The sequence below is a fragment of the Microtus pennsylvanicus genome, chromosome 20 (genome assembly GCF_037038515.1).
Source record: "Microtus pennsylvanicus isolate mMicPen1 chromosome 20, mMicPen1.hap1, whole genome shotgun sequence".
Classification (NCBI taxonomy): domain Eukaryota; kingdom Metazoa; phylum Chordata; class Mammalia; order Rodentia; family Cricetidae; genus Microtus; species Microtus pennsylvanicus.
Window position 1 is genome coordinate 12,590,491 of NC_134598.1, and position 24,025 is coordinate 12,614,515.

Consider the following 24,025-nt stretch of genomic DNA (forward strand, 5'->3'; position numbering starts at 1 on the left):
GCTCATCAGCTGAGAGTGTTGACTGCTCTTCCAGAGGATCTGGGTTCGATTCCTAGCACCCACATGGCAGCTCACAATTATCTCAACTCTATTCTAGGGAATTCGACACCCTTTTTCTGGTCTGTCTGTACACAAGACATAAATACAGGCAAGACACCCATATACATAAAACAATCATACTTTAGTTTTTTTTTTTTTAATGGGAGATAATCTTGAAGTCTGTATGTAGTCCTGGTGTAATTGCTAGGGTCTTTCAGAGTGGAACATAGGAGAGAAGTCAGAATAATGTTGTTTGATAAACACACTACTGGCCCTGGCTGGTAGTTTTGACTCTAGCTGTGCCATGAGCTTCTGAATGCAGATGACTTCCAAGACAAAGGAAAAGGCAGAGAATGGATCCTCCCCCAAATCCAGAAAGGAATAAAGCTTGGCTAGAGTGTAGATATTACCCCCATAGACCTTCCAGTATCCAGAATCATTTTTTTAAAAAAAATATTATTTTATGTGTATAGGTGCTTTTCCTGTAAGTCTGTCTGAGTGTCTGTATGTTTGCCTGGTGCCTGTTAGCCAGAAGAGACCATCAGATCCCCCGGAATTGGAGTAATAGACAGTTGTGAGCCACTGTGTGTGTTCTGGGAACTGAACCCAGGTCCTCTGGAACAGCAACCAATGCTCTTAACTGAGCCATTTCTGCATCCAAAATCGAGACTCTTAATGATGGTAAATGTATGTATTTGTTTGTTGTTGTGTTTGTTTGTTTGTTTGTTTTGTTGCTAAGCTTGTGTCTCAGCAGCCAAACTTGTCCAGCAGCCAAGGGATGTTTTTGAGCAGGTGACTAATACAGTCAGGTACTCCAGAATACACTAGACATGATGGTGAGACCCTGTGATTCGAGCACTGAGGGTCCTGAAGCTGAGGCAGGAGGATGACAGGTTTGAGGCCAGCAGGGCCGCCATGATAAGGCATTGTCTCAAATGAAAGAATATATTAATTGCTATCTTCTTATTTTGAGGCAAAGTTTCACCATCTAACTCTGGCTGACCCAGAACTTGCTGTGTAGACCAAACTGGTTTCAAATCAGAGCTCCTCCAGCCTCCGCCTTCCACGTGAATTAAATTAGAATTAAAGCCGCACACCACCACACACTTTGGAAACAATCTAATCTATGTGTTGGAAATTGTTTTTCACGCTTAGTCTCTAATCTCCACTTGTGGATACCATTTATGAAAAAAATATTTATAAGGTTCGCCCAAAATCATCTATTAAAAAAAATAACCAGAAACTAAAATTCAGGAGATTTGTGATGTTAAATTTTATTTGCAATTTGAGGAAAATGACCTTATTTTTTTTTTTGTCACAAACACCTCAGAGCTGTAAAACTTTTTGTGAGATCTTGACACATTTTATTTATTTAAAATGGTTTTTGCTCTCATTCATGAATGAGGACGTCAAGTTTTGTTTCCCCTGGGTTTTAAATTTTCCAGCCTTTAGTAGAACTGCATAATCGGCTGAGTTCCTAGATCAACAGCACATTTATATTACAATTAACATAATTACTCACAGGAAAACACTGAACAGAATGGTGTTTCTGATTACATATGTTTCTACCCTCTTCTCCTGCTGTGCTTTAGCTGTTCTCTAGGACATAAACCAGTGTGCAAAAGACTGTAATTTTGATTTGTATTAGTGCCCTCTTCAATTCTTTTTTTTAAAAATAAATAAATAAAAACCTGTGTTATAATTGCAAATCATAGCATTTGTTGCTTTATTACTATTTTGTCAGTAAATGAATTCCAATTAGTTTATATGTTTACAGATTCCAGCCCACATTAGGTTGCTACAAAGGTATCTGTTACCAAATGACATGCAAAGAGGGTCTGAATTCTTCTCATTAGTGCAGCGAGGCACCTGGACTGTGAAACTCTTTACCCAGCATCCCCTGGGGAAACAGGAGGCTCTCTTAAGTGCTGAGTTGTCTTGCCAGCCCCAGACATGGTTGACTTTTACTTCAGTTTTTAAATACGTCTTCACCAGTCTCCTCATGGACAGTCTGTTTCATTTTCTAAACTGCTGTCTTCCAAAGTGTGGTCAATGCTCCAGCAGCAGCAGCACCATCTGTGAACTTGATAGAAATGCTCCTTCTCTGTCTTAGCCTAGATTCCGTCCAAGTGTTCAAGTCTGTATAGAAAAAAGATTTATGGGCTGCTGTGTAACTCGGTGCTTGCTGCCTGCTTAACATGAACAAACCCTAAGAGTCACACACACACACACACACACACACACACACACACACACACACACACACAGAGTTAATATATAACAGATACTTGAAATGAGAGAAAAAGAAATGTAAGTCTGTAGAACAAAATTTCTAAATGGTTATTTAACTAACACACTCACACGTGTGTGTGTGTGTGTGTGTGTGTGTGTGTGTGTGTGTGTGTGTGTAAGAACATATATTAAATGTAAGTGGACCATTTGTCCCAATTAAAAGACAGGGATTGTTAATCCAGAAATGCCAAAATAAAATATGTTCTGGTTTTAGGAGTAACACATTAAAAACAAACAAAACAAACAAACAGCACAAGGATGTTGAAAGTAAAGATGTGGGAACGTGTATACCACATCAATCATAACAGCTAAAAGCATAATTCATAATAGCAGCAAAGCGGGAACTACCAAGCATCAATCCACTGATGGATGGATAAATGTGCGGTATGTACGCAACGGGAAATGAAGAATTGAGCAAATCGCAAAAATAGGCCAAGTTTAAGAAGCCAATTGAAGTTCTTTGATTTGCCATGATCTTTGGCTTCAGCGGTGCTGGACCAGGACCTGGCACTTGACTCTCCGCCCTAGCTGGCCACTCCAAGCCATCAGCTCTTTGTCACCTCCAGGCAGTGGCGTCAGGTCACTCCAAGGCCTCTGCAGCATTTCTCGAGCCTCTTCCATGATAGTTGAGCCTCCCACCCCCGGGCAGGCAAACCAGAACTACCACCAGGACTGGGAAGGTGCCGTCACCCACCAGATTAGCTTAGAGCTCCCCGTCTCTATCTGTGTCTGACTACTTGGACCAGCATGACGTGGCCTTGGAGGACTTTTACAAATCCTTCCTTTCAGAACATCCTGAGGAGGTAGAATGATGAACGTGCAAAGCCAATGAGGCAGCCCCACCTTCCTGAACGGTATAAAAAAGCCAGACCATGACAACCGAGAGTGAGCGAGCTGAATGCCAGGGAGTGTTTGTTACCTTTGGGGAAAGTATGATTCCGTCACTATTGGGACTAGGCAAACCAGCCGCAGACAAAAATGCTCCCCACTTCTGAGACTTTATTAAGACTCAGTGCCTAGTGAGAGGTGGTGTCCTTCAAGGAAGCAACTCATGGACATGTGAGCCTCTGAAGCTGGCATGGATTAAATGTCTCTTTGGCCAGCTCACAGTGGGAGATGGTAACTTCAGGATATAGGTGCCCTCTCGGGTCTCCATGGCAACATATGCATATTGGAATTATCTATCTTTACTCTCTCTGTAAATTGTATTGGTACAGCCACTGAAATTCTGGAATTTGTATCATTTCTTTCAAAAATAAGCCTGATAGCTAAAACAAACAAAAAACCCTACAGACAAACAAATAAACAACACAAAACCCCAACAAACTATCCAACCACTAAAGGCGGCATATTACTGTTGCCAGTATTGATTCCTATACTCTAAAGACTGAAACGAGTTAGCGGAGACATAAGAGATTTGACTGTGATAGTTAATGCATACAGGTGTCTTTATATCATAATAAAAAATGTTCTTAAATCTGAATCTACCAACAATCATTGAACTGAACACATTGAATGGGGGAATTGAAGGGTAGGTGGTTTGCATTTTAATGAAGCCATTCATTACACACAAAGGATTTACTATTTTGTTTTGCAAATTTCAGCATTTTGCATAATTTGTGAGGATATTTTATTCAGTAGATGATTGTAAAATTGCCCTATTATTTTGGCAAAAAAAAAGAAAGAAAACAACAACTTTCTAAGTAAAAATGACTGGGGGCTGGGGAGATGGCGCAGTAGACAAAAGTGCTTGCTGCACAGCCTGAGGATCTGGGTTCGGTCCTTGGGTCCCTCAGTACAGGCGAGAGATGGCTCCCGGAAGTTGTCCTCTGACCTTTCTATGTTGCCCTTGTAACATGTAGAGTCCCCGCACCTCATGTATACACACAATAAGGATATATTGAAATGCATAATTGACTTTGAAATTTTTTTGTATTAGTAAACACAAACATTTAATTTAACTTACGATTTTAGTACAGGATATATTTTTAGAGTTACAGAACAAAATATGAAATCATTAGGTAAAGTATAAATATTTGGATAACTTCTCGGGGTGAGCAAAAACCTTTCTACACACAACATCAAAGACAGAAATCATAAAACACTGTTGGCTTTGAATACATAATAGGGAAAGACCCACGCTTTAAAAATATGCTGAAGTATAAACAAAAATGACAAATTTAGGCAATATTGGTGCTATTGTAGGAAAATGATTCAAAAGTCAATGAGCACTCTTGGCAATAAAAGACCGTCTTTTCGATAGAAACAAGAAGTGAGCATATGCATAGATAATTTGATGAGGATTACTGGTAACCAGACAAGTGAAAATTCTGCATAATCTCAGAACTGTCCAGAAATCCTGATTAGTATGGGAGGATCGTGAAGTATTTGGAGCTCTGGGTTGGGAAAGCCATTGGCACTCAAAGCTGAATGGACTGTTCTGTTGGAGCGTCGAAGATAAGAATTCTATGTGTAGAGGTGACCAAGGCCAGCTTGTGAAGTCGCCAAGGGAACTTTGAGAGTCACTCAAAGACTCCGAGTTCTCTAAAGAAACAGAATTGCTAGAATGAATGCATATTAAAAGGTGGTTCATTAGGGTGGCTTACAGGCTGAGGTCCAACAATGGCTGTCTCCTAGCAGAAAGGCCAAGGGTCCAGTTCGATCCACGAGACTGGATGTCTCCACCGTCCCAATCTGGTGCTGGAGTCTGGGAGGATTCTTGGAGAGCTGCTGGGCTTTAGGCTACACTGGAATCCAGCTGCAGAAACAGGGGCCATGAGCTTGCCAGTGAGAATGAGGGCAAGCAGGAAGAAAGCAAAACCTCCCTCCCCCCGCACCCCCCTCGTGTCCTTTTATGTGGGCGGTCATCAGAAAGTGTTAGCCAGCCTGGGTGTGGGCTTTCCCACCTCGAATGCTCTGCTTAAGAAAACCCCTTGTGGCTCTGCTGAGCAGATTGGGTTTGCTGAGCAGATGCAGTTATGTTGGCAACCAAGATGATCTGTCGCCGTGAGCCTGGAGACACGGGTCAGCAGTGAAGAGCACTGACTGGTCTTCCACAGGATGTAGGTTCGAATCCCAGCATCTACATGGAAACTCCAATTCTAGGGGATTCGATATCTCTTGGATACCAGGCACACACACATGTAGTGAGTGCACAAACATGCATGCAGGCGAAACACCCACACACATAAAATAATTACATATATAATATATATATAATATGGATATATATGTATATATAAAGTATATGTTTATACATACCTAGAGTATATACTTATATATACGGATATAAAAATATATATACATATGTATATGTGTATATATATGTATAACAGATTCACACTTATATGGTAAAATATTATACATTAAATTTGCTAAATATATGTTTCTATAAAATAATGTTTATTATATATTATTTTCAAAAGTAGGTTACAAAACAGCATGTTTCATATTTGTAAAATATAACATACACGCTTGTGGTTTCATCTGTTCGTACCCACACCACTAATTTTCTATCTATTTAAAACTCCTTCCATTATATGTGGTTTCCATTTTGCCCTTTTCTTTTAGCTACTAATGTACATTATTTGTCGATAAGTAGCAGGGGCGTAACTTCCGCTGAAAGGATATTCACGTAAATGTAAGTTTTTAGATGGAAAAAGGATCTTTTTATTCATCAAAACTGGCTATAGACTTCATGTACCACCCCCCCATAGGCTGGATGTTCCGATACAAGAAAAACGAGCTTCAGTGAACAATTGCACGTTAAGATGAGCTGAGGGAGACAGGAGTGCAGAAGAATGTGCACTGGGGGAAAGAGCTGTTTGGTTTTGAAACTTGCCTGCCTGAGATTTGATCTTATAAATCTCCATTTTATGTAATAGTACGGTAGTCTACTTACTAACCAGTGGATAACATGGTATCTTGACGGCCCATATGGGACCCTGGAAGCCTTACTGAGACCCAGTAAGAAACCAGTGGTTTCTCAACAGGAGAATGGTCATTTGCCAAAGAAAGAATGGTTCGCTGCACACCACCAGGACTCCGTGGAGGCTGCATATGCTTCTGGCGCCAACCTCTTCTTTGCTCTTGGAGGCTCAAGACCTTACGGGAAAGTGGAGGTCGCTTCCCGCCCTGTGGCCTGGAACAGGTTTTTCTGCTCTGCTGCCACTAAAGCTGGCAAGGGTATGGCTTCCTCGGTAAATGGGTCAGAGTCGCCATCCGAAATGTTGATACAGGTTTCATCATTTATATAAAGGAGCCCAGCAAGCTTTGTACTTAGGTCTTTGTGTGAACAGCATAGCAATCAGCTCTGATTTGGGAGGGATACCCAGAAACCGTTTAGACCAATAGAGCCCAGCTCCACGCTGACGTGACAGGTCCTGGATTTCTACCCCCTTGACACATTTCCACTTTCCTCGGGAATCTAGGACACTTGGTGCTTCCTGCTTTCCAGGCCCAGTCAGCACAGCATTATGACTGCACAGGCAGTGTGAGGTTGTGTGCGGTGGAGGAGGTTCAGGTTCCTGTAGACTAGAGCACAGCGGGGCTGATGTGCTTCTGAGCAAGACAGTAACATCCTCATCTCTGTGGGCTCTCAGTCCACAACGATGGAGAAAGGTGTATTGACCTGATAAGCCGCAGCCATAGGATAGTCCCAGGTAAGTTGACTTGATCTAGTAGACTGTGTGTGAAAGCAGACTCATCACAGGATGGCTTAGCCAGCAAGCGACTCTCCAAAATTTGCCTTCTTCAGGAACCAAACACACAAGTTGAATACAGGTGCTACAGGAATATCCGCCCTCCCCTTTAGCTTTCGTGATTGCCTAAGAGATGCAGAAGTAGTTTCTCCTCTTCCTGTTTGGGTGAGAGGTGTCTTCTTAGAGAGACATCCACCATAATGCCCTCACATCCATGGGTAAGGAGATCAGCTGAATAGAGCAGCTGTGGGCTGTGACTCTTGGTTCCGGACATACATCCGTACAGAAAATATGGCAGCAGCCGTATTTTCAGATGTAAAGAAGCAACATAACAAAGTTCATGGACTCCTGGGCTTAGCATGGCACAACCCCACGCTGTACTTCATTCCTTCACTCTCTGAAGTCTCACGCTGAGTGCAATCATAGTGAAAGGGTTGAGGTCAGCACTAAACCTGTGTCCAGCAGTAAGCACCTGCTGTTCCCTGCTGTGTTGGTATTCTGGTCAATGTCTGCATGGTCCATTGGGGAAAGTCAGGATATGTTCAGCTGGTGCTACTTGAAGTTTGGACACAGGGTCTTTTCTCAAAGATAAGCATCCCATTGCCATGCATCCAAGCACTTTCCAGTCTGGGATAATATGAGGGAAGTGTACCTTTCATTGCACTGGTACATAAGGCTTCAGTTTACTAAAACTTCAGGGATACAGATTAAGACAAAACAAAACAAAACCCAACATCCCTATCCCCGAAGTCTGGGTATCTATTTTGCCTTATTGAGTCCTCTAGTTCATTAGTTATTGCCAAATATCACGGAAGATGGAATTGATTCGACTGTGTTCACAAAATCTGTGGGTCAGGAAGTCAGGCAGAGCACAAGGAAATGGGTAACACATGCTGCCATGGTACCTGGGGTCTCAGTGGAGAGACGCATGTCTGGAAGTGGAGGCACCTGCCAGTCAGGTGCTGCTCAGTGTTGCCTGGAGACCTCAGTCCCTGCAAACAGACCTGGCAGTGGTCCCTCTGCTGTGTTAATTGGAGTTTCTGTACGGAGCCGTATTTTGATACGAAGGACGGGGTTCTGAAGAGACGCCAGCCGAGAAAAGTCGCACCTTACCGTTTCTGTCTTAGCCACTGTCTCGTCCACAGTCTAGGAAGATGAAACAGGCTCCACCCCTTCGTCTGGCATTAGGGGAATGCCAGCAGCACACTGCAAACGTGTGGATGAGAGGGGATATATAGGGAACATGCGTTCTGCCCCAAATAGGAGCACAAGATTTTTCATCATTGCGATCCATCCTCATACTAGGGGGCTGATCAAGGGGACTAGGACTTGCTAGCCTCCTTCATGCAGAAGTTGGGGTGCTAATGTTTAATGGAATATGCATCCACCCATGCACGCACTGAGTTATGTACCTTGCTGTATTCATAATTCACTGTGCTCTCGGCAAGGTTGTCTGAATGTGGGCACGAGCATTGAAAAGGTTGTATTTCTTGTTGCTGTTCTATATGGTCATAAGATGGTTGGCTGTCTCCCAGAGGAACTTGTTGGGCTTGAACCCAGGGCCTTGTGCGTGCTGAACTCATACCCTGCCACTGAGCCTCACCTAAGACCTTCCTCAAGGACTTGGACTCATCACCATAAGCTTCTGAACAATTTTTACGGTTGTTATTACTGAAACCTATTGAACATCATCCAGATTGAAGTCTCCTGTTTTGGTCTGGCTACCACTTAGATTCAGCATCTATTTTTAGTAAAGACGGGGTGTTTTTATTTTCTAGCGCTTAGGCTAGATGAACTTTTTTCTCTTGAAGGTGGAATGCCATTCTGAACTTTCCTGAATTTTAATAACCACCAGCATTAGCAGTTCCCGCCAATCTAGAAGCATCCTTTGTGGGCGAGTGGAAATCTCCCCTGGACGGGAGAGAGACCTCCGCAGCAGCTCTTTGGTGGATACCAGGAAAATGTGGGCATTTTTCAGTGCCATCTCCCATGTTCCTCTCCATCCAGCACACGAGCTGACTCATCCTTCCTGGAATATCCATACGTAGTCTTGGCACACGACGTCTCTTCTTGGAAGGTCACCTTCCCAACCCATTTTCTAACAAGCAAATTCCCGTGGAACCTTGGTCATACACTTCCAAAGTCACCTCTTCTGGGAAACCCTCTCCTTCTCCCACCCCATCATGGCTCAAATGTTCTCATTCTTTTTTGAAATCTTAAATGTCTGGGTGGATATGCTCCAATCACTCTGTGCGGCCTGCTCCTGGGAGAAGGAGAGGGAGGGTCTCTGTGTCCCACTCAGTGATTAGGGAAATCACTGAGTGTCAGTTTTGCAAATTATCAGTTTTACGACTCCATCATTCCATTCCAGGTGGCAGTGGTGCGCGCCTTTAATTTAATCCCAGCACTCGGGGGGCAGAGGCAGGCCGAGTTTGAGTTTGAGTCCAGTCTAGTGTACAAAGCAAGTTCCAGGACAGCGTGTTACCCAGACAAATCCTGTCTCAAGAAACAAAAAACAAATAATAACGACAAAACCCTTCTGTCATTCCAACATAGAAGGACTGTTAAAGCTGCAAAGTCCTAGCCTTTGTGAGGCAAGTACAACAGGAGAGAGGTGGGTCTTTTTGATAGGTAATTCCACTTGTGGAGTTTGCAATTGTTTTATAACAATTGTGGGCTTTGTTTTATAGCCCACAGATGTTTTCTGATTATGTCATCAGAATGATCAGAGGGCCAGTAAGATGGCTCCGTGGGCAAAGGACTTTCAGATCCGATGACATGAGTGTGATCCTCAGGACCCACTGAGGAGGTGGAGAGAGAACACTAGCAGGTTGTCCTCGAGTGTTCGTGTGTGTGCCTTGGCAATTGCACACCTTTTACGAACACACACACATACACAATACACAACTGTATTTTTAAAACTAATTTTTAAAAGCTGCAAATCTGAGTAGGCATGTCTGGTGGTTTAGATGAAGGGCCCTTGTAGGTCACCTGTTTGATTGCTTGGTCCCCAGGGGCCGGAACTGTGTAGGAAGGATTTGGGGTGTGGCCTTATTGGAGGAGGTGTGCCACTGGGGCGGGGCCTTTGAGATTTCTCCGCCTCCTGCGAGGTGTAAGCTCTCAGCTGCTGCTCCAGCAGTGTGCTTGCCTTGATGGCTGCCTTGCTTCCCAGTGATGTGCATGGGTGAAGCCTCTGAAACGAAGCCAGTCCCCGTTAAATGTTCTGTCTTCGAAGCTGCTTTTGTCATGGCATCTCTTCACAGCAAGATAAAATTAATCAAGGCAACCCACAACTTCAAAAAAAAATAAGATAATGTATTAATAACTTGTTTTCTAGCCAAATTTATTTGGAAAATACTTAATCCTAGTATTGTCTTTCAGGGATAATCAAGTGAAATCATAAAGGAAAGCAGAGGAAAATTTTTTTTCTCCACTTCTTTTTTGAACGATATATATGTGTGTGTGTATGTATATATAAGTATATATATATTTAAATTATATATAATGCTTCACATAGAATGTGACCCCTGTATTTGGTTAAATAGACTTCATGTTTTATGCAATCATTTTTTAAATGACTCAGTGAAGAATGAAACAGAATTCTGCCTACCTTACCTGTATGATTGAAATGCACTCTTCAAGACTATAACAAAGAGCCTACTCGCAAAAGGTTCTATTAAAGTACTGATTCTTTGTGGAATGCTGAAAAGGATGCTATTATAAGCCTTGGTAAGCCCTAAAATAGGACAATGGAAAATAAGAAATAAGTACAAAATCAAACATTCTGTGTCAAAGGTGATGATTATGTCTTTTCGTAATAAATTCACTGGAAGCCTTTATGTTGTATTTCTTATAATAGCTCATTCAGTCCATCAGCCTCGCTCATGAATGTAAAAGTCAAACCCCTTTTTCCCAAGCCACTGGCGTTAGAGTCTGGTACGCAGTGTGTGCTTATAATGCCAGCACTAGAAAGGTAGAAGCCGAGGATCCGAAGTTCAAGGTCATGCTCAGCTACATCAAGAGTTTGAGGCCAGCGTCAGCTGCAGAAAAGCAAAAAGCAAAACTAAAGATAGGCATTAGACAAATGCAGTCACTATGTGCTTCATTTCTCCCCAGGCGTTTGTTTTGCATCTTGTAGGAAGTCTGCCTGTCAAGTTAGCATGCAGAGCGAGGGGCTTCATTTAGGGCGTTTTCATACGCGTGCGTCACCTTTGCACGGCCACTCCCGTCTCCCTCACAGCGCTCTTCCTGGTCCCCACCCAGCAGTCCCATGTTTGTATTTCACATTGTATACTCTCTGTTGCTCCCTCTTTTCTCCTCTCCTTAAGACCTCTACTTCCCCTCTCACTCAACACACACACACACACACAATTCTAGCCATTTTCCTGCATCCCGATGAATACAGTTCTACTATTTATATTGCTGCAATCATCCATGCTTGCTGGCATGTATACCATGAACAGTGCAACATTAATAAACAAGTATCAGATCTCTGAGGTATGTCAACTTGCGTAATATACTCAGGAGTTGTATAGCTGCATCGTATAGTGGTTATATTTGGAGCGGTCATAACATTTTTCATTTACTTGTTATTACTAAATATGGATACGCAGGCCACAGCGACTGTGAGGAGGTCAGAGGACAAGTTTGTGAGGGTCAGAGTCAGGTGACTAGACTTGCCCAGTAAGTGTCTTCACCCACAGAGCCGTCCGTCACACCAACCCTACTTCTACTATTTTGAGCCGCCTCCATACTGACTTACACAGTGGCCGCAGCGCCTCACATTCCAGCCAGCACTGGGTCAGTGCTCTTGGAACTCTCTTTAATTTCCCCCACGTCCTGCCAGCTTTTTTTTTTTCTTCTTGATAATAGCTCTTCTGAGGGGAGCGAGATGGAATCTCAACGCGGTCTTAGCTTGTCTCTCTCTGATGGCTCAAGGATGCTGAACATTTTTTCAAATATTTATTGGCCACTTATTGTCCTTCTTTGAGATCTGCCCTTTAAGTTCACTAGCCCAGTTTTTGACTTGGGAATTTGGTCTTTGGTGTTCAAGATTTGCAGCTCTTTATATTTTAGGTAGTAATGCCTTGGTGGAGGCATAGTTGGAAACTATCCCCTTCCTCATTCTGTAGGCAGTCACATCACTTTGGTAATTGCTTCCTTTGCTGTGAAGATACATTTAGTGTCATGTAATCCGCTCTGACACTTGTTTGGATTATTTCCCATGCTCTTTGTGGGGGGGCGGACTCTATATAAAGTCCTGCCCTCTGCCTAGATTTGAAATATTTTATCTGTGTTTTCTTCTAGCATTTTCAGGGGTTCAGATCGTGCATTTGTGTTTTTGATTCCTCCCTTCCTCCCTCCCTTCTCCCTCCCTCCGTCCCTCCTTCCCTTCCTCTCTCCTTCCTTCCTTTCTCCTTTCCTCCCCCTTTCTCCTCCCTCTCTCTCTTCCTCCCTCCCTCCCTCCCTCTTTCCCTCCTTTTTCCTCCCTCCCTACTCTCTCCCTCCCTCTCTCCTCCCTTTTTCCCTCCCCCTTCCTCCCTCCCTCCCTCCCTTCCTCCCTCCCTCCCTCCCTTCCTCCCTCCCATCTTCTTTCCTTTGGTGCAGGGTGAGAGATAAGGATCTAGGCTCACTCTTCTCCAGGTGCACAGCCAGCACTCTGCTGTTTTGCTGAAGGTACTCAGCGGGCAGAAGTTTTCTGGTGGAGGCTTTAGGTTCTCTGACCTATAGGATCACATCATCTGCAGATGGGGACACTTTGACTTCTTCCGTTCTTGTCTGCCTGTTTTTTATTCGTTATCTCATTGCTTTGCTTCAAGCACTGTGCTTAGCGGGAGTGATGGAGACACACTTCGTGTTGCAGGGCATCGAGCAGTTAAGTTAGACCTGAGCTGGAAGCATCTTCCCTGCTGGCTACTTTCCTAGTGATGGAAGGCACTGTGCAGGCCACTGGGTGAGAGAAGTCAGCAGTGGACTTCGCCAGCAGTGGGCACTGCACAGTCCAGAGCTGCCAGGCACGTTGTGCCTGTTGGTGCAGTAGTGGATGACTGTTTTTGTGGGCAACCAATTGCTTTTTTCAAGTGTAGATTTGAAGCCCGAGCCACAAGTGGGAAATGATACTGTAAACCAGGTCAAAAGCCAGTATCCGGGAAGGTCGTATGTCCTAGGAGGGAATTGGCTGCTGATGTCTTGCTCAATGTACATGTTGTTAAACCGCCCCCTAAATGTTTATATTTACAACTGGAGATTTAGTGCTCTTTCCAGTCTTGGTCAGAGAAGGTTCTCCTTGCCATGGGCAGAAATCAAGGCAGAGGCACACAACTGGCAAAAGTGTTGAGAAGAAGTGACTGTCAAGCTCTCGGTCTTAAAGGCGACATCTATGTCAGTTGACCAGATGGCTCAGCTCCTCAGCGGCTCAGAGAACATTGTGGATGAGGAGACAGAAATAATATAAAAGTTAGAAGATGGGGAGGGGTGCCCTGAAATGCTGTCTTCTGTACTTGATGAGGACATTGCACTCAGGAACGCACAGTGACTATGGTTATCTGCATAAGACAGGCACAAGATCAAGCCGGTCATCATTCTAGCATGGCTGGGTGAGAGGCTCATGGTGCCCCACCCCTAACTGAAGAGCTATTGGTAATTGATGGCTTTTGTGGGGGGCAACAATATTGCTTTCCTTTGGGAGTGTGGCTACTGGTGGGTTGTCCATGGTCTTGTGGATGGCCCCATATCCACGTGTAGTAAGACAGCACTAATTGGACTCTGTTGTTATTTTAAGAGGAGGAGGGGCAGAGGAAGGAGGAGGAGGAGGTTATTGTTCCTGCAGAGGGCTAGAGTTTGGCTCCCAAACACATATTGGGCAGGTTACAACCACCTGTAGCTCCAGCTCTGGCAGGTCTAGTGCCCCCTTCTGGCTTCCGTGTGCATCTGCACTCACGTGCATATGGCCACATACAGACACACACTCATACACACAATTAAAATACAAATTAAATTGGAGAAAAAGAAGAGGACCTGAAGCTGGGAAGGGGAAGTGTTGGGGGAGGCAGAAAAATTGGATAGGGGATTATAATCCAAGATACACTGTATTCAAGTATGAAATCTTCAGATAATAATTTTTTAAATTCTAAATATATTAAAACACGGTGTATTTTTTTTTACAAAGTAACAAAAATTACTTAAAGTATGAAGGAATGGGTGTGGAACAAAAAAGAGAATACCTTATAAGGCATTTCATTATAATGAAAGGTATGCAAAAGTTTAAGTGTTTGAAGGGGAATATAAAAACACTTAACTTTAATTTGATGAAGTAAAAATGCTCATGAAACTATAGTAAAAAAAAAATGGGGGTGTAGCAAAGTAAGAAGGCAATGAAAAAACCAAGCTAAAGTATTGGAGCAGTTTTTCTCGATCCTCACGCTCTGCAGACTGCTAGCCACACTCTCAGGTGCTGTCAGATGTTCTTGTGGACTCATGTGGTTCCTATGGTTTGCTGGTGTTGAGCCTACATTGTCCTCTGTCCGCCATGTCTGAGTTCGCTGTAATAGTTTTCCTTCTGTGCATGCCAGGGGCCTCTCCTCGCCATGCTTAGCTTTGAGGCAGGTTCTCGGGGACTCCCCAGACTGTCCCCCTGGAGTGGATAATGTCCTAGTTGGTGACTGCCTCTCAATTGTGTCGGCCATACGAGAGAAGCACGCACAGCTCCGAGAGCTGTAACGGCCCCTGACCCAGCCCTGTACTTTGAAGAGTCTCTCAGTGTTTATCACGCAGTGGGAGGATGGAAGCAGCGGTGTTGAGTAGATGATGACGGAGCGTCATTGTTTCCAGGCTCTTTAGCAGACAGTAGATGGGCGGCTCCAGAAGGTGATCTGCCCCTGAGCTGTCACACTCCAGGGTCTAGAGCGGAGCTGCTGGTCCCTGAGCACTTTACTGTAGGAGCCAAGCCAGCTTGATCTGTCCCCTCTCCCCACGGGTCCCCCTTCTCCACAGTTGCCTCTTAGTGCTCTCTTTCCCTGTGGAGCTATAGCAAAGCCAATTCAGGCTCCCTTCTTGTGATTGGTTACTAGTCTTAAAGCCCCAAAGTAGCTGAATTTTTTTTTGATTATTTTTTTTTATTGATAAAAGAATAAAGGAAAAAAAAAACAAATTTCCACCTCCTCCCAGCCTCCCCTTTCCCTCCCCCTCCTCCCACTCTTCTCCCCCTCCTCCCACCCCTCTCCCCTTCTCCCCACTCCTCTCCCCCTCCCTCTCCAGTCCAAAGAGCAGTCAGGGTTCCCTGCCCTGTGGTAAGTCCTAGGTCCTCCCCCCTCCGTCCATATCTAGGAAGGTGAACATCCAAACTGGCTAGGCTCCCACCAAGCCAGCAGATTGCGTAGGATCAAAACTGCGTGCCATTGTCCTTGGCGTCTCATCAGCCCTCATTGTTCGTCATGATCAGAGAGTTCAGTTTTATCCCATGCTTTTTTTGGTAATAGTCCAGCTGGCCTTGGTGAGCTCCCAATAGATCAGCCCCACTGTCTCAGTGGGTGGGTGCACCCCTCGCGGTCCTGACTTCTTTGCTCATGTTCTCCCTCCTTCTGCTCCTCATTGGGACCTTGGGAGCTCAGTCCAGTGCTCCAGTGTGGGTCTCGGTCTCTGTCTCTATCTCCATCCATCACCAGATGAAAGTTCTTCTTACTTAGCTTCTTTAGGTTCGCCAATTGTAGATTCTGTGACCCCTATTTATGGCTAGAAACCAATTATGAGTGAAAAGTAGCTGAATTTTAAGCGACCAGGTTCTCTTTTAACATATTGGCAGGCCACTCGTTGCCATCCAAGTGACAGGGTGACAAAAGGGGATTCCCCTTCCCTGCTGACTCAGCTACTGGAGGAAACCCAAGGCTTGCACCTCCACCCCGTCACCACATACTGGGGAGCCCTGGGATGAGTTGTGTTCAGTTCATCTTGGCCTCTTTTCCTGGTGTCACCGTTTTTGTTTTTTTTTTCTACACATTATAGATGTGCCATCATCTCTGCCTTTGGGAATGTGTGCCTCCCTCTCTTCCCTTCTTTTCTACTTTCTAAAGAAAGGAATCTCGTCCCATTTCAGGTGCCAGGAATGAGGATCCGAATGTGGGCAGGTTCCTTGGGTGGGAAATGCTGCCTTTGCAAAATCAGAAACCAAATAGTTCAGGATCACAGGGAAGAAGTTTCTCTAAGGAAATCCTTATTGTCTTCCGCCACCAAAGACATTGTATCTAATGGTTCACCTACAGACAATTATAACTGCCACTAGAAACTGATCCTGAGCCAAATGAGGTGGGAGGAAGACTTAGAATTGCCTTTCTCTGACCAGGGTAACAAACCTGTGCAGCAAACTATCTCATCACCAGCCCTTGGGAGGAGTACAATAATTCCAGAGAGGTGACATTGGTTTTCTAAGACACGGTACATGAATGGGGCATCTCCTTGGTCCCAAATTCAAAAGCTCCAAAGAGGGAAATCTGGGAAGCTAGACGGGCAGAAAAAGGAGGACGTGTGGGGGGATTCATACTCTATATGCCAGGGGTGATGACATACTCCTGCCGTTCCAGCATTTGGGAGGCAGGGGCAGGAGGACAGGAAGGTCAAGGATATCTTCAACCCATAGTAAGTTTGAGGCTACTCATTGCCACTTAGGGTGTTCCAATTCAGAGTGAGACCTGGTCTCAAAATCAAAATAAACAACAACCCCAAAACGGAACAAAAACAACAAAAATAACTGTTCTTTTTACACAAAATGCCCCATTTACCACTGTGGCCTTGAACAAGCTGTCTTAGAGCTTTCAATCTAACATTCCTGTTCTTTTTCATTTGTAAAACACTGTTTATGTTGGGTGGGGTGGGAGTAGGCACAGGTGTGTGTATGCTATGGCCTGCTTGTGGTCAGAGGACAACATACGGAGTTGGTTCTTTCGTCCCACCTTTATGTGGGCTTTGGGGGATCGAACTCAGGTCATCAGGCTTCACAGCAAACCCCTTTTATCTGCTGAGCCATCTCACTACCCTTCAGTTTCCCTTCGGTATTCTGGAGATGAGATTCTAATGCTGACATTGCCAGTGGTGTTGTCCGCAAGGATGGGAATGCTAAACAGTGGGTTTGTGCATTTATGATTCCTCCCCAAAGAAATTGTCAGGTCAGAGCTGTGAAGTTTTAGAAAAACCACCCAGTTGGCATGATTGAGAGAGAAGGGATTTTGTATAACAGCTTTTCTAGAATCCTCTTTGAAAACACTGCTTTAAGTCTTTGTTTTTTAATGGACTTTAAAATTCTATCCATCCATAATGATCTTGTATATAGAACTGAAAAGGGCTCTAGAAGGATCCAAGATAATTCACAAGACATTAGAGGTAAATAACCTGGGCAGTCAAGATTTGAGAAATTGAAAAATAATGATTATTAAGAAGCCAAGTTTAGTCTTTTAAACATTTTCCTTGCTTTCATAACGATATTGACTTTACCAAATTGCTACAATGCTAAAGACTCATTATTTAGCCAGTGGAAAGAATGGAGTCCATGGGGAAAGAATTTCATGGTTATTTTTCCTGATACAGAAATATAGTTTGCTTTTAAATCCCGCCGAAAGCTCCCTACAGCCAGGCTCTTTTTCTCTCGCATCATGTGAAACCACAGCTTGCCTATTAGGGACCTTGATGAACGTTTTCCTCTGATGTTTCCAGAAACACGGGTGTGATTCCCCTGATCAAATCCCGGAGTTGCCATCTGGTAGAGAGATATGTCTTTTAAACCTGTTTTGCTCCAAAAACAGTAAAGAATACAAGCTGAGTTATGTTATGAATAGCTTCAGTGTGTTCTGACTGCATTTGGTTATCCCCTGACATGTTTGGTGTGGCCCTGTGCCAATGACGCCCAATCCTGGAAGGGTCCTGATGACTTCTGAGATGTTTGCACCTCAAAGATCTGCCTCCAGGACTGGAACTTTCTCCTTCCTGGAAAGAGCACAATAAACTGGCACCTCGTCTCACTTTGACCATGGGTAGAAAGATGTGTTAACGGAAGGAGAGGAAATACACAACACACTGTGTGGAGTAATGGGTGGGCAGCTCACGGTCTTGCTAATGTAAAGAAAGTACCAGTCCAGAGCTGGACCCACCCATCGCTCTGGTCCTCTTTGGTCCTCTTTGTCTGCAGCAACAGTGGCTCAGCCAAGTCTCCCTGCCGTCTCCCCAGAGGCAGGATCACTTCTGGGGGAAAATGTTTTGACGGTATTTGTAGTCTGCTTCTGGCTGGGTTGTTTCTTGATGTGCCTCCAAGAGGAGAGGCAGAAGCAGAGCTAAAAATTATTTTGGAGGTTGTACAGACTAGAGAAAAGAAAAAAACAACAACCAAAAAACAGGAGCCCAGAGAAAGGTAATTTACCCAAGACCAAACACCAAACAAATCATAAGACGGAAGCCACATACTGTTCCTGTGGCTTTGAAGCTCAACTGAAGCTTTAGAAAAACTCATAATCCAGACTCTGCCACAAAACTGTGCTGTTCCCTTGGAAAGAGAGGGAAGCTGTGTGTCCATGGGGTTCGTATTCAGCTATTCGGTGGTTAAAAACCTATTTATGTAACACGAGCTTGTTATGTAGGATGGGGAATAATGAAATTTACTACAATTTAAAATACATGTGCATTTATAGTTTAAAATGTCTAACATGGGAAAGCAGTGTCCTGAGGAAAGTTTACTCAAGATAAACTTCATTATCTTGAGTGAAACGTGTCTTCGTATGTTCTAGACTTGTTTTAAAATCATCACCAGGACCAGGGTGAACATACAGGAGAGAGGGAGAGAGAGAGAGAGAGAGAGAGAGAGAGAGAGAGACAGAGAGAGAGACAGAGAGAGAGAGAGACAGAGAGAGAGAGAGAGACAGACAGAGACAGAGACAGACAGAGACAGAGACAGAGAGAGACAGACAGAGAGAGACAGAGACAGAGACAGAGAGAGACAGACAGAGAGAGACAGAGAGAGAGAGAGCTCTTGCTCTCAACTCAGCAGCCAGAGATAAAGCCCTGACACGGGCAGACAAGTGTGCTGCTGTGTGATTTTAGCTGTGAGTCCGTTGGTTTGATTCCTGGGTCAACACATTTGGTTTGGAACAAGAACAAGAAGATTCCTACAGATGGGTAACGCGAGAGCTGACTCTCAAAAAGAGGCGACTAAGGACAGAGAGCACTAGCAGGAGGTAACAGTCTGTGCCGCATAGATACTGTGACAGCTGTGGCGGATCTGAGGACCAAGCGCTTCGACTTGGCCGTCTCCCAGGATTCCAAGGATGGGCAGGCAGGAGGAGAGTGAAGAGCTGCACACATCATCAACACGGTTTTGCATTTTAACAGAGAGCGATGGGGAGAAAGTCTTTTTCTTGTGAATTTAACATGCTGCAGATGAAACAATTGAGCCAGGTTTGGTGGCACATACCTGTCATCCTAGCCCTCGAGTGAGTTCCCTGCTGGTCAGAGCTACATAGCAAGATCCTGTCTGGCAAAGACAAAGGGACGGGGAGTCGGGGAAGATGGTTCAGTCAGTAAAGTAAGAGGACAGAAGTTTGGCTCTCCAGAGCCTATGTTAAAATCTGGACCTGGTGGTACACTGTTATAATCCCAGTTGTAGTGAGATCGGAGGTGGAGAGAGCTGGATCTGGGCTTTCTGGCCAGCTGCCCTAGGCTGTTTGGCCAAATTGCATACCAGAGAGAAACTCACTCAAATACAAAGTGGATGGTACCCGATGAAGGACACTTTCACACACATGTACATGCATGCAGCTGCACACACAAGCACAATATGAACAGAACCCACAACAATAAATGGATAAGAGAATGAATGAATAGGTCAGTGTGAACCAAATTAGACTGCAAAGCTCGAGTTCTTGTCTTCGGTTCCTTATTATCAGACACCTTGGTTAACACCTCAGAAGAGAGTAATGGTATGGCTGAGTCTAGTCGCAGGGCTGAGAGGAATCTTAATTTTCTCATCTGTACAATGGAGATCATTAGAGACGTATAAGAAGCACGCAGGTTGAGGCCCATTGGATCTTTGCCTGTTATTAACACTGGGTAGAAGCCGCCATCTTCACCATCAAAAGCGACTGAAGTGGGAGAAGTGGTTTAGGATGCTCAGGGCTCGCTTTAACATCCACAGCTGAGAGCGGCTCCTCAGTGTTGCTGAATCTATACCGCTTCCTTGAGTCTCTTCACGGGAACGGCTAGGAAAGCCATCGGTTAGCAAAGGACATTGATTACACACTTGAGAGGAATCTCTGCTGGTTCCATCGTCCAGGAGAATGTGGGAAATGAAAACTTCAGTGGGAAAAGTGGCACCTCGAGAGTGGCTGCGAGCCATTGGTTAATTAAAGTAGAGGAAGAAAATGCAAAGACTCACAGATAGGGATTGGGAATACTAATTGTTACCCCTCCCCTCGCCTCCTTGTGTTGACAGATCTTTGCAAAGGCAGAGAAGGTATATTTCACTTCTAATTTTCTATACCATTGTACCTCATTTTTTTAGTGACTGAAGGTAATTTTGCTACTGAATTTTTTTTTTTGGCCCTTGTGCCAAATTAGAAATTTGAAAAGCAGTGTCAATTTGGTTGTGTTTAAAGATTGTGTCAAAATTAGATTTGTTACCTCTAACATTTCCATTTCTGTAGAAAAATAATGATTGCGGGTCCCTGGGATGGCCCTAGCCAAGGGCCTTCAGCCACTTTCAGATGGCTTTGTGATCGTTTGGGCATGAGCATGGGGTCTTCTATAGTGTTCAGAACCTTTTCCTGTCTTGAGATCAAAATGGTGGCTCCAGAGTGACGGGGAAAACCACAATGCATGGTAGTGACACAGTCACAGCCACTGGGACGGGTATTTGATGCTGACCCAGGCAATGGCGGCCTCTGAACCTGTACCTTCTTATCACTCCCAAGCCACCGACTATAATAAAACAAAGTATTTGAGAACCAGAAGGATCCCATAGATCCTTCTGTATACTAATAGGTTGGCTTTCTGTGTTCTGTCCTGTTAGTGCTCCTATATCCCGCCCTGTACGAGAGAAAACCAGAAGAATTTGGAAAGTGTCATGAACTGGCAACAGTACTGGAAAGATGAGATCGGCTCCCAGCCATTTACTTGCTATTTTAATCAACAGCAAAGGTACGTCAATATTTGTATGTGAGCATTAACGTTGGTTGCTTGTGTGACTTGTGGCGTGGGTGAATCGTAGTTTGTGCCCACTTGGAGAAAGTGTAGCTTGGAGATAATCTGGAGTGTTGTGTAGCCGGTAATCTCCATTCTTTCTAGTGTTAGAGCCACTTGCTGCTCTGCTGGATGGGAGGCAGATGAAGAACATACAGAACAAAATGAGGCAGTGGGGGGCGGGGCAGGGAGGAAGGAGAAGAACCTGTAGCCTGGATACACAGTGTGGATACACTACTAAGTGGTAGTGACGTTGCTAGGGAACACCATGCGCTGCCAGTGTGCTGTAAGACTCACAGGCTATTGCACGCAACCTAAGCGTTATGCAGCATTGGAACTACATCCGTTCTTAACCCTTCTTTCGGTTCCGATGAAGTAGCAAAAGGTGTTCACACTACTCAAACTCTACCTGCCTGGGAAGCTCTCGCTGTACCATATGCGCTGTATCAAGATGACCCCTCCAATCAGAACAATTGGCTGCCCACCTAGAGTGGTCCTACTAAGTTAATTTCCACCATCTATTTTTGGATGTCTCACAGTTATGGCAGTCCTGCTCTTTGTCTCGTAATCTCTCTCTTGGTGAATGGCGCTGTCATTCACTTGTTCACCTGGTCCAGAACCATCCAAGTGGTCCTTGGTTTCCTCCTTTACTCTTAACCCTGTCTTCAGCATCCTGTGGATTCCCTGTGTGGTGAGGGATTTTTTTTTTCTCACCTCTATTGCTGTGGTCGTCTGGTATGTCCCGTCACCTCTACCTTGCGCCACCCCTAGCCATTCTCCGTGCTGCTGCAGGCCAGCTCTGGAGCGCAGGAGTCTGATCAGGTCACAGATAGTTCTCAGAGTAGTCTTGCACGTCTTGGCATTGTCTCTATGTCAGGCACCTGTTGCGGCACAGCGGCGCACCTTCAGTCTCGTGCTCACAGCAGCCGTGGGTTGGCAGGGCTCCTGTGCGGCTAGGTGCAGGCTACGATAGGTGTGTGGTTCACGGTGGATATTAGTTACTGATAAAGATCATCAGTAATCCTGTACCCCAGTGTCCAGAAAGCTGCAGTATCTTCCTTTGCATGGCATCATGGCAGCTGCATTCAATGCGGGGGAAGGTCTCAGCTCTAGAAGTAGAAAATACCACTTCTGACATTTTCTATTGGTCAAACCAAGTAGCCAAGCCAGCACGGTTCATGGTGTATCGACAGAGTTCTCCCCCCATCCCCCGCCCCGAGAAAGAGCTGCAGATGATTTGTGGTCATGTTTACGGATAGGCTGTAGCCTTCACATGTGTCTGCCTGCAGAGTGTATCTTTCTGGGAATTAGCAAACGTCACATGATCAGTTCCTTTTTCTAGACCTAAACAGATCGTATCAGAGCATACCGTTGAATTACAGTAGGGCAGTATCACCTAAGTGACGTGAGGAAACATGTTTTCTGAGCACATTCCAGAAGGAAGACGCTACAGAACAAACAGAAGGGCCGGCCACCATGTTTGTGTCCCATGTCCCATAGATAACCATGCACAACTTTGTCCCAGAGATTTGGAACCCTTGCTTCAACTAACATGCTAAGGAGCTTTTAAAAAGGCATCACTGGACCACCCACCTCCATCCAGGGGCAGGGAACCCTGATCGCTCTTCGGGCTGACGAGGGAGGGGGACTTGATTGGGGGAGGGGGAGGGAAATGGGAGGCGGTGGCGGGAAAGAGACAGAAATCTTTAATAAATAAATAAATTAGAAAAAAATGCATCACTGGGGTAAAGTTCTGGTGTCTGTCTCTGGCTAGGCTACATGGCTCCTCCTTTACTGTGCCCTTCTTTTTTCCCAGCATTCACTTTAGTTTTCCCTGTCTAGCTCTATACTTTTGCCCTATCAGCCCAAGCCAGTTTTCTTTATTAATTAACCAGTCATATTCACAGCATACAAAGGAGAATCCTACATCTGGTTGTGGTGGCAGTTGTCTTGGTAGTAGGTGGTGGTAGTGGCGATGATTATGGTAGTGGTTGTGGTGGTGGTTGTTTGTTTGTAGCAAGTAGTTGTGATGGTGGTGGTGGTGGCGGTGGCGGTGGAGGCAGTGGCAGCAGTGGTGATGTAGCAAACAGGGATGCTGTATGCAAAAGACATTTTAGAGTGGGGACCAGCCGACCTTCATGGCAATGTACATCATGAGGGAATGGAAAGTGTCAAATTTGACTGCATGAGAGATAAGTATAGTCCAGCCATGATGGTGCTTCTGAGCTAGAGGCGCTCACCCCTAAGACATCCCTAGAGGGCTCCAAAAAAGTTAGGAGCTTAAACTAAAAGTCTAGGAACAAGACGTGGGGAGCAGTGTTAGACAGAACTGGAACTCCTGGGCACGCTAGCTGTCGCTGAGGCCAAGAGAAAGACTGTGTGCTGGGAACACAACCAGAAGAGAAACGTCGAGGGACTACATTTCAGTCCTCAGCAAGGAGAGGGAGGCAGAGCGGCCAGAGGTTGAGGGCAAAGTCAAAAGAACAGCACTTTGACAGGAAACGCTGTCCTGAAAGGCCTCTCGGAAGAGAAGGAGGCCATCCAAAACTCTTCTCAGAAGGCTTTGGCGGCAGCAGGCCCTGCCTCCAAGGACAGAGATGGGAATCATTTTATATTAGGCCAGGCTGACACCGTGAGAGCAATTAGGGCGGGCACCCAACTGTAAAGCTCTCTGTGTCGGAGAAGTCTCAGGCTGATGAGGTAGATACAGCAAAGAGAAAATATTTGCTAATCGCATATCTGGTAAGGGGTCATCTGCAAAGTGTGGGAAGAGTTCCACAACT

At 44.9% G+C, this 24,025-nt stretch overlaps 1 protein-coding gene across 2 annotated transcripts in view; it reads left to right on the forward strand.

The window, feature by feature from the left end:
• Positions 1-24,025, forward strand: part of Kcnmb4 (potassium calcium-activated channel subfamily M regulatory beta subunit 4) — a 57,453-nt gene that overhangs the window by 5,842 nt on the left and 27,586 nt on the right. For both annotated transcript variants that reach the window (XM_075954439.1, XM_075954438.1), the window contains exon 2: positions 21,073-21,200. In XM_075954439.1, the coding sequence (XP_075810554.1) occupies positions 21,073-21,200 (128 nt within the window). The remainder of the gene's footprint in view (positions 1-21,072; positions 21,201-24,025) is intronic.